General features: G+C 31.9%; 3 protein-coding genes across 7 annotated transcripts in view; 1 reads left to right on the top strand and 2 right to left on the bottom strand.

The window, feature by feature from the left end:
* Positions 1-35: 35 nt before the first annotated feature.
* LOC126848938 (glyoxylate reductase/hydroxypyruvate reductase) lies at positions 36-2,356 on the bottom strand. 2 transcript variants are annotated; one of them, XM_050590335.1, is made up of 5 exons: positions 1,956-2,355; positions 1,716-1,889; positions 1,121-1,441; positions 577-1,034; positions 36-405 (listed from the first exon to the last, which is right to left on the bottom strand). In XM_050590335.1, exons 2-5 carry the CDS (start codon positions 1,799-1,801, stop codon positions 278-280), a joined length of 993 nt encoding a protein of 330 aa, XP_050446292.1. In that variant the 5' UTR covers positions 1,802-1,889; positions 1,956-2,355; the 3' UTR covers positions 36-277. The 2 variants fall into 2 exon arrangements, with proteins under 2 accessions (XP_050446292.1, XP_050446291.1); XM_050590334.1 differs by having other exon boundaries at positions 1,716-2,356.
* A 688-nt stretch (positions 2,357-3,044) lies between these two features.
* LOC126848940 (bifunctional methylenetetrahydrofolate dehydrogenase/cyclohydrolase, mitochondrial) overlaps positions 3,045-14,459 on the bottom strand; it is a 244,673-nt gene continuing 233,258 nt past the window's right edge. Inside the window, exons 6-9 of one of the 2 annotated variants that reach the window (XM_050590337.1) lie at positions 4,809-4,920; positions 4,303-4,487; positions 3,861-4,229; positions 3,045-3,626 (exon numbers count right to left, since the gene is read on the bottom strand). In XM_050590337.1, the coding sequence (XP_050446294.1) occupies positions 3,226-3,626; positions 3,861-4,229; positions 4,303-4,487; positions 4,809-4,882 (1,029 nt within the window). In that variant the 5' untranslated portion in view covers positions 4,883-4,920 and the 3' untranslated portion in view covers positions 3,045-3,225. Of the gene's footprint in view, positions 3,627-3,860; positions 4,230-4,302; positions 4,488-4,808; positions 5,263-14,459 lie in introns of those variants that run through there. The other variant, XM_050590338.1, reaches the window with a different exon arrangement.
* Positions 5,352-14,459, top strand: part of LOC126848955 (uncharacterized) — a 35,894-nt gene continuing 26,786 nt past the window's right edge. For all 3 annotated transcript variants that reach the window (XR_007687327.1, XM_050590359.1, XM_050590358.1), the window contains exons 1-2: positions 5,352-5,508; positions 9,598-9,837. Coding sequence is in view for 2 of the 3 variants with exons in the window: in XM_050590359.1 (XP_050446316.1) it covers positions 5,432-5,508; positions 9,598-9,837 (317 nt within the window). In the remaining variant the exon portion in view is untranslated. The remainder of the gene's footprint in view (positions 5,509-9,597; positions 9,838-14,459) is intronic.

The following is a 14,459-nucleotide window of genomic DNA, read 5'->3' on the forward strand; positions in this document are numbered from 1 at the left end:
ATATACATTAATTTATTAATATAATTTGTATGTAAATTAATATATTAATTTGTACTCTTTGTAAAGATTGATTTCTCCAGTATATATATTTTTAAATAAAAATTATATAAATTCTTAATAAAATAAAGTTATTAAATATATAAATCATATAAGTTTATCATTGATTCTCTATTCTGATATATAATTAAATATAAATCACATATAAATATATATCACAATATGAATATTTAAAAAAAACCAAGATTATACATTTCAGTCATATTAATAATGTATATAGCTACAAATTAAGTTGTGCAGGCATATTTTCAGGTGTTCCCTCTAGGACAGCTATAATATTTCTCGCTGTAATTTTGGCCATTTCATCTCTAGTCTCTATGGTAGCACTTCCTATATGAGGAAGAACCACTGAAAAGATAAAAATTAAAATTAAAATATAATATATATATATATTATTTTGTGTACATACAATTTCTCTGTGTGTGTGTGAGCTAATCTACATTAATAATCTATACTAATATACTAATCTATATTAATATTATCTAACTAATCTATATTAATTAATATTAATATACCTACCACAATTATCTAATTTTAAAAGTTCATTATCTAATGGTATTGGTTCTGGTGTTACAACATCTAAACCAGCTGCTGCAATTGTGCCACTCTTCAAAGCATTTATCAGCGCTTCTTGATCCACCACGTCTCCGCGACTACCATTTACGAATATAGCTGTTTTTTTCATTTGCTTGAAGGCCTCAGTATTAAACATATGCTTCGTTTCTGGTGTTAGAGCTATGGTCACTATGACAAAGTCACTGTTCTTGAGTAATATGTCAAATTCAACTTTTTCACCACCGAATTTGGACGCTTCCGGTTTGATTGCTTTGCTCGTATACAACATTTTAGCAGTGTTGAAACTTTTGAGCAGCTCTGCTACCCTGAAGCCGATTCTACCTAAGCCGACAATTCCTACAGTTTTCCCTGACAACCCTGTGCCACACATCCATCTCGGCGACCAAGTTTTCCATTCGCCCCTGTAATAAATAAAACAATATGTTTCAGTTCATACATTGCAAAGATTATATACACTTTTGTAATGTATTCTTAATATTCAGCTTACTTATAAATTGCTTTATTTGCTTGCAATAAATTCCTCGATGTGGCTAATAAAAGACCTACTATCAATTCTGCAGTTGCTTCAGTCAGAACATCAGGAGTATAACCAACTCTAATATTTCTTTTCTTTAAGGCATTTAAATCTAGATGATCAACACCCACTGACATAGATGCTACAACTTTCAATTGTGGACCTGCAGCTCTCAGAACCTCATCGTCTATCTTATCCGTTAACACACAATACAGAGCATCTACTCCACGAATGCTAGATAATAATTCTGATCGTGGTATCGGTTCAGGTTTGTCCCATAATATGGTCTGATATCTATAAAAGTAATATAATAAGTGCTATCTATATAATAAGTAACAATTACATATATATTGTGTTATTAAATTTCCTGTGATATGTGTTTCATGATACTGTATAATTATTTAAAATTTACACATGAAATTAAATAAAGAAGTTAAACATATAAAATTATGTAATTATAAAAACTAATAAAATATAAAAGAATGAGATAATAAAAATCACATGTTTTACAATACAATAAAGTAAATTGTTTTCAGCAATAAAAATTAATTGTAAATAAAATATTCACCGTTGATGCAGTAAAGATAAACCTGCAATAGGTATGTCTGGTCGTGTAATTAAGATTTTAGGTTTATCCATTTTGGCAGAACTCATTAAGACTTTCGGATAATTGCAAATCGTTGGGTTGGTCCTGTTCGAAAAAATAAATCCCTCGCTTCGCTTAAGGAAACTGATAGCTTTCCTGTATTGCATTATGTATTATCATTTATTATGTTTTTACTTTGCACGACTTGTTAAACGAACTAACCTCTGATTACTAATCTTGTAAATCTCGAGATTTTTTTGTAGAAAAGAGACGAAATGAACTTTTTCCTTCTTTGAATTAAAAACTCATTTATATATAAATAATATAAATAAGTGATGATTTTTGGAAATCTTTTCAAGTCAACAAATAATAATTTATGATTCTTTTTTTTTTTTCAAGTATTTTTATTTTTCATTGTGTTCTCAATTTTCTAAGATACACAATCTTTTATTGAGGCACTAAAAATTTCACATTTCAATATGGAAAAGTTTTCCAGCAAGTTAGACAAATTAACACAGATGACACAGTGTAATGTACACTGAATACACTCAGTAATACGACCACGACTGTGAGCCTAAGTGCTCAGTGAATACTATTGAAGCAACGTTTTTTTGTGCATCTATTTCTTTTTAGAGAGATAAAATGTACATTAAAGAATGATTCTTTCTTATATAATATTTTTTTTTACATAGCCATTGACTTAATGCTTTATTTAACAGTTTGCAGCTTTGATGTGTGATGTATTGTATTTCAAACTGGTAGATCTAATAAAAAAGAGATTCAAGTACATACGATCATTGCAAAATTAAAAATTATATATTCAAACATTCTAGAAATGAAGGATTTCTATTAAAAGCAACAGAAATTAAAAAATACTGAAATTACTTATAATATTTATTTATAGATCTTTCAAGCAAAGTATGGTGGCAAAAATAAAAATTATAACAAGTATAATTTCTCATTTAAATCTATAATATAATTTGCCTTCTCTTACACATGTGCCTACTGCAATTATATAATAACAAATTTACAATTAAAAATTTGTTACAATCAAAAATACTCATGAGATAGAGATTTGAGATACACAAAAACAGTGGCTATGAGATTTGATTTATAAAGAAAGAAAGTATAATATATTTAGTTATAAGTGTAATATATTATATATATATATATATATATATATATATATATATATATATATATATATATTATTAATGCAATTAATAGAAGGCACTTCACCACAATTATATATAAAATATATAAAATTAGCAAAAAAATGTGTAATAAAATGTATATAAAAAAAGGAACAGGTTTCATTTTTTAATATTTTTTTTTTTATTCAATTGTTATACATTGTTGTTATTCATAGTGTGTTTCCATTTCCTGATAATACTGTATAAATTAATAAAACGACTTTACATAACTTCCTTTGTAAAAATAATACTACAGATTACAAGAATCGTCAAATAAAAGACTATTATTATACTGGTTATCAATTATACTGTGTATCAAATGCTTTGCTATCTTCTAAACGATCGGACTGATTCACGTCTTTCTGATTTCTCATAGCGACCGTGACTGTGTTCTTCATCAGCATCGCTACCGTCATAGGGCCCACGCCGCCTGGGACCGGTGTAATATGTCCGGCGACTTTCTTTACACCATCGTAATCCACATCTCCCACCAGACGAAATTTGCCATCTGCCGTCTTCACTCTGGTGATTCCCACATCAATTACGCAAGCGCCCGGTTTTATCATTTCCTTGGTGATCAAGCCGGGAACTCCAGCCGCCACCACGACTAAATCCGCTAGTTTCGTAAACTTTTCTAGTTCTGTGTGAGGAGTATGAATATGGCAGATTGTCGTTGTCATATCCAAAGCACCCGTTTCGCCTAAAAATAAAATACATGACTAATTTGGAAAATAACAGATAAAAGAAAAACATATAAAAAGTTTGATGAAATTCATATTATTTGTTAACAATATAATTCTATATATAAAGAAAAAAGATATTAGAATATATATTAAATAAAGAAGTATTAAGTTGCATAAATTTATCATTGGTTGATTAAACTGATTAAACTCTATTTTTATATATTAACACAATTTTAGTAAATTAATATTACCTTTGCCATCTGCGTGAAGTAACAATGCAATAGGCAGTCCAACATGTTTTGATCTACCAACCACCACAGCATTCTTTCCAAATGTCTCAATTTTACTTCTAAGTATTAATTCCTTGACAGCCAGAGGAGTGGCTGGCACAATACCACTCTTGTCCAATGTCAAATTGCCAAGATTTACTAAATGGAAACCATCTACATCTTTTTTAGGAATTATTGCTTGGCATACTTTTTTGTCGTTCATGCCCTTTGGCAATGGTAATTGAACCAGAACACCATCAACAGTTGGATCTTTGTTCAGATTATCAATTTCCGTAAGAAGTTCCGCTTGCGTTATGTTTTCTCCCAAATGAATGGTGTAACTTTCAATTCCTGATTAATGAATGAAATATTAGTATAGAAATTTGTGTCGATAGTTATTTGTCAGAATCGAAAATATATTTACCTACTACTTTTGCAGCTTTCATCTTTTTACCAATATATGCTTTGCTAGATGGATGATTCCCCACTAAGATTGCTACTAGCTTCGGTCTTTTTTTTCCTGCATTTACACAAGTATCTATAACAGCTTTCAACTCTTCTTGAATCTCATTTGCTATTTTTGACCCATCTATTATCGCAGCTTCTTGCCTGCAAAGAAAATTCAGAATTATTTTATATACAAATCTATATACTTTATATTCACAATACAATTAATAAATTTTTATTTTTATCAAGATTTTAATATCAAATATTAAAAATTCTTGAAAAACTTATCTTTTTATGTATTATTTGTGTAAATTATATTAAAAAATATTTTATAATTTTATTATAATATATTGTTTTTTACACACATACATATATATTGAGATATTATAATTTATTATTAGGTATATATTATTTGCATCGCAGATTTAAAAAAATTATATATCATGCAGATATCTGACAAAAGAAAATTATTTTTGTATTCACCGGATTTTTGACAGGTGCAGTTTTCTCACAAAGTTCTGCGAGACGACGGAGAAGATTCTCCTCCGGGAGAACATCGTTTGCAGTTGTTGCTTCGAGGGATTCAATCAGTCTTCTGAAATACATATTATTGCATACTGCTAAAAACCAAAGATGTGGCAAGGAGTTTCGGTTACAAAAAACTTGTGTAATCCCTATTACGTTCGCGATAATAAATTGATAGTGTCATTTTCAAACAAACAGCTGTCGTAAAAACAATATAGCTTGCAGGGGGTCGATAATACTGACATTTGACGTTTCGATAATACTGACGTTTCGCGCGACGTTTATTGCGAGATCGATTGAGACCGCGAGTGAAAGGCAAGATCGAACCAGTCTCGCCTTTCTCTATGCGAGAAAAAAAATAACCAGCCGGATTCCGATGAAGTCACAAAACTCATGTTCGCGATTAATGTAATCTCAAGTATGGAAATGATAGGCATAAATATTATCCGTGGAATAGTATAATTTTTGATAAAATTTTTTGCGATAATAACCCAGAGATGACGCCGCGAATTCGTTTTTGTGTGCGCAGATGTTTTACGTCACCCTTAGATGGAGCTGGATGATCAGAGCGCGCTGTTTTCATGTATTTAAAAAAGAGGAAAAAGTGTAGTGAACAAGTGGTTTTTGATATATCAGAGATACCGGAATGTATAGAATGGTATGTAAATACCATAAAATAATTTATTTTTCAATTTTTATTTAATTGAGGATTTTATTTCAAAATGAAATTTCGCAAAAAATTGCTGTCACTTCGCGTATCGTTAGTCGCATCAATTAATTTATTTCATTTTCCAATGATAGGGTTATAAAATGTTATAAATGTTATAAAATGTATTCTTAACAAATTTATTTCCATGCTAAATATTTTATCATTTTTGTTATATTAACAAATTGTATTACCTATGAATATTTAAGATAATGTAAAGAAAGAAATTCTTGTGTGTTTAGAGATTAGAAATTGTTTATTAAAATAGATATTAATTGATATATAAATGAGAGAGATATATTAAGTGTTTGATGTTAAAATATTGATGCTCTGATTTTTTCATACAATTAATTCGATAATAATATCATTAGCTGTTCTTATCATTAACTTGAATATCTGATAAAAAAGAAACATTTTCGCCAAACGAAATACATAATGTATTAGACGCACAGAATGATTATATAAAATTATTGGCAACTTTCGGGCCCGGAAAAGAGACGCGCGCTTCAACGACCAAGTAATATCACGCTGGAACTGTATTAAGAACATGAAATATGAGCGAACGTACTCTCCTAGCGTGCCGAGCGTATTATTACACCAATCCATCGTGTCGTAACTACTGTAACGTGGCCTACATAGTAAATATTAAACATGTTGTTCGATTATACGCTCGTACATTGCGAAACTTGACGGATATACAGCGTGTTCAATTTAAAAGAGAGAGAGAGAGAGAGAGAGAGAGAGAGAGAGAGAGAGAGAGAGAAAGAGTGTAAAAAGAATCATTGATGTATAGAATAATATAAACAAGATCGAAAAAAATGTAAGAAATATAATAAGATAATAATATAAAAAAGATAGTAAAATAAAGATAATAAAATAAAGATAATGAGATAAAAAGAAATAGAAATTTATTATTATCAGCGAGAAAAATTCTACATGATGTATTCTATCGTAATTTTATAACAATGCATTGTTTTACCATTTGGTTTGAAAATAACGATCTGTCAATTATTACCAAGTATGTCGGTGAGTGTGGGATACCGGAAAATTTCAGTAGATCCCTACGGTATGGCCGAATATTTAGTTGGCGCGCATAGGACGCATACTTTCCGCGATATTATAAGCCGAGCTTGAGCTTCCACGATGTGCAACCATTGATCAAATAGTTGGTCTCAGTTGCGACCCCAAGTGCTGGTATGTGTGAATACGCGTGAATTGCTAAATCTTGTTGTCAAAATTTCGATTTATCGACAAATCGATTGCAATATGCCCAACTGAAATGCCTAACGTTGCGATGAGAAATATTTCCGGTTATATCTTCGATGACGGGGAAAAATATATGCAATATAATTTATAATATGATACACTTTTAAAAAGAATTTCTTATATTTATGTTTATTATATATATTATATTTATATTTATATTTATATTTATATTTATATAGTTGTAATATTAAATCTTTGTAAGTCTCAAAGGAAATTCTTTTCTCTTTTATGATTTTTTCCTCATTCATTTCTTTTTTCTAAATGCAATATATCAAATTCATGGTAACATAAAAATTCTGTACATATATGCTAAATAATAATTTTACTTCAGTAATAATAATTTTATTACTTTCTACTCTTTCTTTGGATAGATACTAATTTGTCTTATTTTAATATAACGTTTTACCATTTTCAAATATGCATAATAAATTGCGATCTCAATGTTGAAATTAAATTCCCAAGCACAAATTCTTAAAACAAAGTTTTAACGCACGTATACGTCATAAAGATACAATATAAATCACAGAAGGTATGCTCTCTCTCTCTCTCTTTCTCTCGAAAGCTATTTTTCTCTCACAAATATTTAGATTTATATTCAAGAGGAAGAGAGAGAAAGATGCAACTATGTCACGCAGCTCAGCTATTTTAGTCGGCGCTGATTAATTCCGTCGAGTTCTTTTCGCGTGTGTCCATGCGCCGCTTAAATTTCCTAAATTCACAGGCTGGTTTTGAGCCCGGATCTCAGAATTCCTCGGCACTCGACATTTTAACAATTCGGCCCCTTCACCACCCTCTCTTTCCCTCTCCCCCCCTCCCCCCATCATAACTGCAACACAAGTATGATAATTATGCGTCTCCCCTTTAACAACATCATTTCCTCTGTCATGGTTCCTTGTGATTTTTATGTTTAGAGCGTTATCTCTTCATATCATTCTACGCTATAAATTGGCTGAATTTATTTATTTTATTTTTTTTTTCTTTATGAAGTCAAAGAATTACTCTCGATATTTTAGATCGCGATTGGAGAACCGTGTGTAGACTGCATTATGCAAAAAATCATACGCCTCCGTTGAATGAATAAATATGTATTCCTGTCTCGTATACGCACTACATCCCTCGCCCTTTGTCCTTTTACCCTTCGCCCAGTAAGCTTCGCGACAGCGCTCATACATAATTTATCGTCCGTAGAATCTGCGCGCTCTCAGCGATAAAACGTTTACTGTAATCGGTATACATTGTTATCACTATCGACGCAGCAGGCGGACCTTGCGTAAACGTGCCCTCTAAATTTGTCTCTCTTGTCCAAGTATTGTTTTTATCATATTCTTAAATCTCTGAAGAATATGAGGTTGTTATCTATTTCCCGGTTTTCACAAATAGATTTATTTAAAATTGGCTCAAGATATACGCCATTGAAATATGTCCGAGTAAAAAAATATCTTGGGAAAAACTAATTATGAGTTAGAAACTGGCCAGTTTTTACAATTTTGAATTTAATGAACAATAACTAGGTTTATGTCTGGGTAAAAAGATTATGTTTAGATAAAATTCTATTTGAATGGCTACCTATTGATTAATATACATATATTGTAGATAATTTTTAATAATAATAAAGATAATTTTTTATAATTTTTTGTCTTAATCAATATGTGCAATAAGTCAATTTGACAAATATTTTTATTTATTTAAAAATGTAATAATTTCTCTAATAAATAAAAATTATATTTTATTTTTTAGAAAGATTTTGGGAAAACCTAGATAAAAATTCATTAGAAGAAGATAATCACAAACAAAAATTTCTTAGAAAAATTAATTAAATTTGATGAAGAGCCGATGACTAACAATAAGATGTAAATAGTAATACTGGTAATACCAAATATTAATTAACTAGAATTCTTTATTATTACGGCTATATATATTTTAATTTATTTTTTATTTGAATAATACCCTTTATTAAAAAATAACATCGAATTGATGAAATTATATGGAACATATTCTACTATAAAGAAAATACTATTATACTTGTCATCACCAATGGCAATAAATTGCCGATAATGTTATCTTTATATATTTTTATTGTAGATATCTAGAAGGTCTTGTCAAATCCAGAAAAATACTGTGATACTGTGCAGATACAAATGAATATATTGAGAATATCGCCTGCAACAAGAAGTCGTGACGTAAAACTAATCACTTTGACGTTTCTGGAAAACAACAGAGATGTCGACAGATGGTTGACGTCAATAGCCTACATATCGGCTTGCCGCGAGTTAATTTTTCCAATGAATATTCGTTTGCATACGATGATGATACACATTGTTGATACGGCGGTTATTTTGATTGAAATTGCGCGTGACGATTACAGTATCGTTGCAACACGTGCAGCATGATTGCTGTCAGTTTTTATTATTGCGTCATTAATTCAGCAATAACGTTTAGTCAATATTTAATTATATAAATATTTGTTTATAAACGCAATAGAAAATTTGTGTTGACCTATATAATGGGAAGAATATTTTAATAATTGATCAAAATTTTTAGATGTAACATATATGCTCGCTTACGTAAATCTTCTTTTTTTTTAGATTATCTTATATAAATGCGCTGTCTCTCGGAAATTTTTCTCCGCAACTATAAAGCGCTGGTCATCGATTTTTGACATTATTTGCAATCTCGCTATATTTAATGAGGCAACGGCTTATTACGAAATTCCATCGGCCATTGATTGCCACTTATAGTGCGTGCGTAGTTAATTAACCTTTTAATTTAATGCAGGTGGGGGACGCGTAAATTCTGCGATTTCTCAGCGGGAATGTCGGACGTGTTCGTTTCGATTATCATGGAAATCTGGATTTGCGGTTTCCATCAGAATCTGGACTGGCGGCTGACCACATTTGCGGTATTACTACTTGCCGAAAACACGGATTCTCCGGACCTTGAATACCTGTTACCAAGAAGATATGTGTATCATGTAACCAGCGGGATATATCATTCGAAACAATACACGACTATTAGGTATGTAATATTAATTTTATACATATAACTGTTCAATTTTTTGACTCAGATTACGTGAATCTGTTTTGCGCGTTGAATGAAGAATTTAGAATTTTGAATTAGCTTTAAAAAGAGAAAAGAGAGGGGAAGGGGAGTTACAATGAAATTATGTTTAATTAAACAAGTATAAATATAAATATACGCGACATATATTCAAAGATTATTTATATCTTTTTTTTTTCGATAAAAATTTTGATAAGTTACTCGTAGCATACAATTACATAACATCGATGTAATTGTACGCACATTATGGATATAGTTCAAGTTAAAAGAAAACAATGTATTATGTTGCAATGGTAAATAACAATAATGTACTACGCTTCAATAGTAAATAAAAATATGTAAAATAGAATACCGGCGATATGCATGCTATATAGTTTGCTATGCTATGATAAACACAATTTTGTTGTAAAAATTTGAATACGCAAACTATCTCCCGCTTTTGTTGATTTGACTAAAATGTATTGCGTGTGATTAAAGTATTTTTTTTTTTTCAAATAAGCAAAGTGGACTAGCAATCATGATGTACAACCAGGAAGAAGTTGAAAAAATAGAAATTTTTTAAACTAAATACATTTTTTATTTCATCTTGATTGCCGAGTCACATAATATATCATACATTAGAGCTCTTTTCATTGTTTATACATGTATTGAATATTATATATTATAATATATTATAATATTATATATTATATACTATTATATATACATGTATTATATATTAAGTTAAATTATGATTATCTTTGCAAATTATTTTCTTGCAATTAAAATAGAATCATATTCTACTAAACTGCGTTTTGCTGAACATTTGCTGCAATTTAAACTTTATTAATAAATGAGTGAACAATAAATATAAAATTTAAAATTGTATGAGAAATAAAAGATTTAAAAATCTTTAAAAATTGAAATAATTTTGCAATAAATGCGTGTAAATTGCAATATTTTTAATATTGTAATCTGTTTAAATTTGCAATTTAAAATTTTGAGAAATTAAAAATCTTTAAAAATTGTAATATTTTTGCAATAAAGACAAATAACACTTCTCAAAATTGCAATGACGTTAGAAAAGAAAAAATGCAGATTTGGTCTTTTGACGCTGCTTTATCTTCCGTATTAAGAAATCGTTATTTCAAAAAGGCGCTTTATCATCACTAAATCCGCGCTGCTCGTCGCGGCTGCAATAATTAAAATATTATTTTGCGATAAAAAAAGAGGAGGAAAATGGAGCGATAAGCGTAACGAGCCCATCATCGACATAAAAGCGTTTCCATTTAATTACAATCGATCGCAGCAGGGATCGCCTTCGGCTCCGTGGGTGGGGAGAGGGTGGGGGTTTGAGGGGAAGCGGTTTTATCGGCGGTCAGCCACGGTGGTTCGTACATCGGCGTTAAAACCACCACTCAAATTTGCAGGACTTTTTATTTGTCGCACCCGTTCCAATCTCTAACCGATTTCTCCTCTTTTTGGGAGGCTTTTCGAGGGGGCTTAAAATTTCAGGGAACTTTTCTTTGTGACTCTCTTCTTTCTGTCTTGTTCTTCTTCTTTCGCTTCTCTGTCCCTTTCTTTCATTTGGTTAAGAGATTTTTTTTCCCGTTTGAGAATTCTCAGTAGGTCCCCGATCCCTGCGAGAAGGCAACCAACAGAAAATGTTTGATCTACTTGATGCGATGCTTTTAACAGCTCTTCCGATTCCTTTTTTTCGAACGCTCGATTCGACTTTTCCTCGTTATTTCGGATTTCGATCTTGCCGGCATTCTTTCTTCCTTTCAGTCCCGTCTTACGCTTTACTTTTGCGTTTCGTTGCATAGCTGTAAATGCAAATGGTTGCTTCAATCTTCAGTTTCTCAGAGACCACTGAAAGATTCAATTTTATCTGATAAGAAAATTTTATCTAGTAAGAAAACTTTTTACTCGCGCAAATTCGGTAAGATTAATAGAAACGGTGAAGAAAACCGTATATTTCCGATCCATATCTAAAAAAACAAAAACAAAAAAAAAAACAAAAAAAAAACAAAAAACAATATTCTGTGTTTTAGAAAGATTTGTAAAATAATTAATATATAAAGGGAGCATAATTAAAATTATATAGAATTCGACGTTATGATAAATTTAGACACGACGGATTTGTCTGCCTCGCGGTTGCCTTGCGCTTCATCGTTTCTCGCAGCTTCTTGCGTGCGCTCGTTTGTCATTTTTTGAGCAAAGTTCATTGCTTCCCGGACCATCGGACGTGAGCTATAAAAAATGTAAGAAAAAGAGAGAGGAAGGAATGTCGGGGTGAGAAGAAGAGATGGGAGAAACATTTTGAAGCTGGAGCGAAACTTTGGAGCTGGCGTTATTGATGTCTTCGAAAGACGTGTGCAAGCGAGAGGGATGGGGAGGGGGAAAAGGGAGGGGGAGAAAGGGGGGAAATGGGGTAGATCGGAGGGGTAATCCTAAGAGCAGTCTGAAAGGCTAAATGAGAAATACTTTTCGATCGGCAGTAGCAGCAGCAGCAGCAGCCCCTGTAGACTCGCTGGCTAGGCTTAAGACCTCATATAACGCCCTCTGATCCTCGACATCTTAACCGGGAGTTGAGATTTCGACGCTTTTATTACATAACTGCCAATTCTTCTCGGACCCCTTTAAATGATTTAACTTTCGTTTCCGTTATTTCTGTACATGAATGCGAAATTTCGCCGACTTCAGAGGATGAAAGTATATTACATATACAAAAGCATTCTAAATATATATATATATATATATATTATAGGTTTTTGGGAGATTTAATATTAAGTCTAATATCGGTATATTTTTTTTCTACGCGAGTACTTAAGGTTAATCGGTTCCGTAAAATTTTCTATGCGTCTCTCGCAAATTTTAAATCCCAGGCACCATGGATAATCGAGGGGATAAGGGTGAGAGAAAAAAAAAACTGTACGAAAAAATTAATTACAGGCACATAACGGGCTGTAACGATATAACGGGTCGGTGTACCGAGCTACACGAGGGCGTTCTGTCGGCAGTAATAGTAAATTAGGCAATAAATAATCATGTTTAAGTGGCAACGTAATTTCAACTCTGGTAGTCTTACGGCTACCATTAAGGCCATTATTGCGAATCTCTTAATTTGCGAAAAACACTGCCTTCTCGCAGGAGAGAAGGGTTGAAAGGAGGGGGCTCTGAGCGCTCTCAGAGGTGCTAAATGAAGCGCCGCGAGGTTGAAACTGTTCGCCGCATGTGTCGGGGTATTATTCATTCTAACCAACCGGCTCTTGACCTCCTTTCGCCGGATTATATTGCTCTCGCTTTTCTTTCTCTCCCGCTTTCTCTTTATCTTTCCCTCGGTCATTGCTACAAACAACTCCGACAGTTTATGGCTATTTATCGCGCACTTTTCAAGCGATAACAAGATGATTTTCTCAAACTTTGTTTAAAGTCGGTGCCTAAATTCTTCCTTTACAACAATTTCTAAATATTAATAGCTTTTTAATTATAAATAATTAAAAACCTAAAATTTTAAGATTTAAAAAAATGATTAAAATATTGTTTTTTAATTTTAATTTGCGATTCGATTAGCAATCGTGAATAATGCAAACATTACGACAAAATTGGCATCCGATCAAATTTTTTGCCGAGAAATTATAAACTCTGTTGATTGATTAAAGAATTTTCTGATGAAGTTTGGCAGATTTTTCTGGAATTATCCTGCGCAGCAGCATCTTACTTTTATTTTCATATGTTAATACGAAATTACTGAAGCAAACAGACAAGGCAGCCTCTGCTTTAAGTTTGTCTTGTTCTTCCTCCTAAAAGGCGGATATACACTAAGACTCCCCGGGAATACGAAATTTTCAAAGTTGCTTCCCGTTCCAGTCAATGTCTTAAGTCTTACTCCGCTTTGGGTACAGTTCACGTTCTCCGCGGCATAATTTTACATCTTTAGACCTGAATATTTAAACGTAAGTCTGCCATCGCGTTTGAGGATTCGCGGGCGTAGAGATTCGCAGGGGCTGCGCGTAACTTTTACACGATGTTCTATTGTATGAGAATACCTAAAGATTTCGCGCAGCAACGCCGCGCGAGACCGCCGCGATACGTAAAACACGTGCTGCAGCCTCCAACAATAGCGATTCTTAGCGCACTATTAGTATGAAGAATAAGGAAACAGGGTTTCTTTTTTAGACGATAACGTTCTGGCACGCGCTGTAAAATTTTAATTTAAGTCTTTATTAAAATATATTTTATATATTTTACTAAAATATTTGACGCGCTAAAACCGAGAAATTTATGAGAAGAACAACAATTGAATCAATTTAATTAATTTATTGAAATCATCAAAATTTTTATAAATTGGATAAATCTGTGATACTTTGTATAAATATTTAGAGCCAACAGTTTTTCCTTGCTAGTTTTACGTTACGTTTCAATTAGAGTCATATCTATAATCTTCATGCGTATTTTGATATTATCTGTCACAGTCTCTCCGTAATGCTTTTCCTTTTACGCCCCTCATCCCCCTCTCTTTCGACGCCTCTCGCCCCGCCGCGGGACTGCTAACAACGCAAGCTGTTAATTATGATTAATCATGTCTCGGAAATTAA

This window comes from Cataglyphis hispanica, chromosome 4 (assembly GCF_021464435.1).
Source record: "Cataglyphis hispanica isolate Lineage 1 chromosome 4, ULB_Chis1_1.0, whole genome shotgun sequence".
Lineage (NCBI taxonomy): Eukaryota > Metazoa > Arthropoda > Insecta > Hymenoptera > Formicidae > Cataglyphis > Cataglyphis hispanica.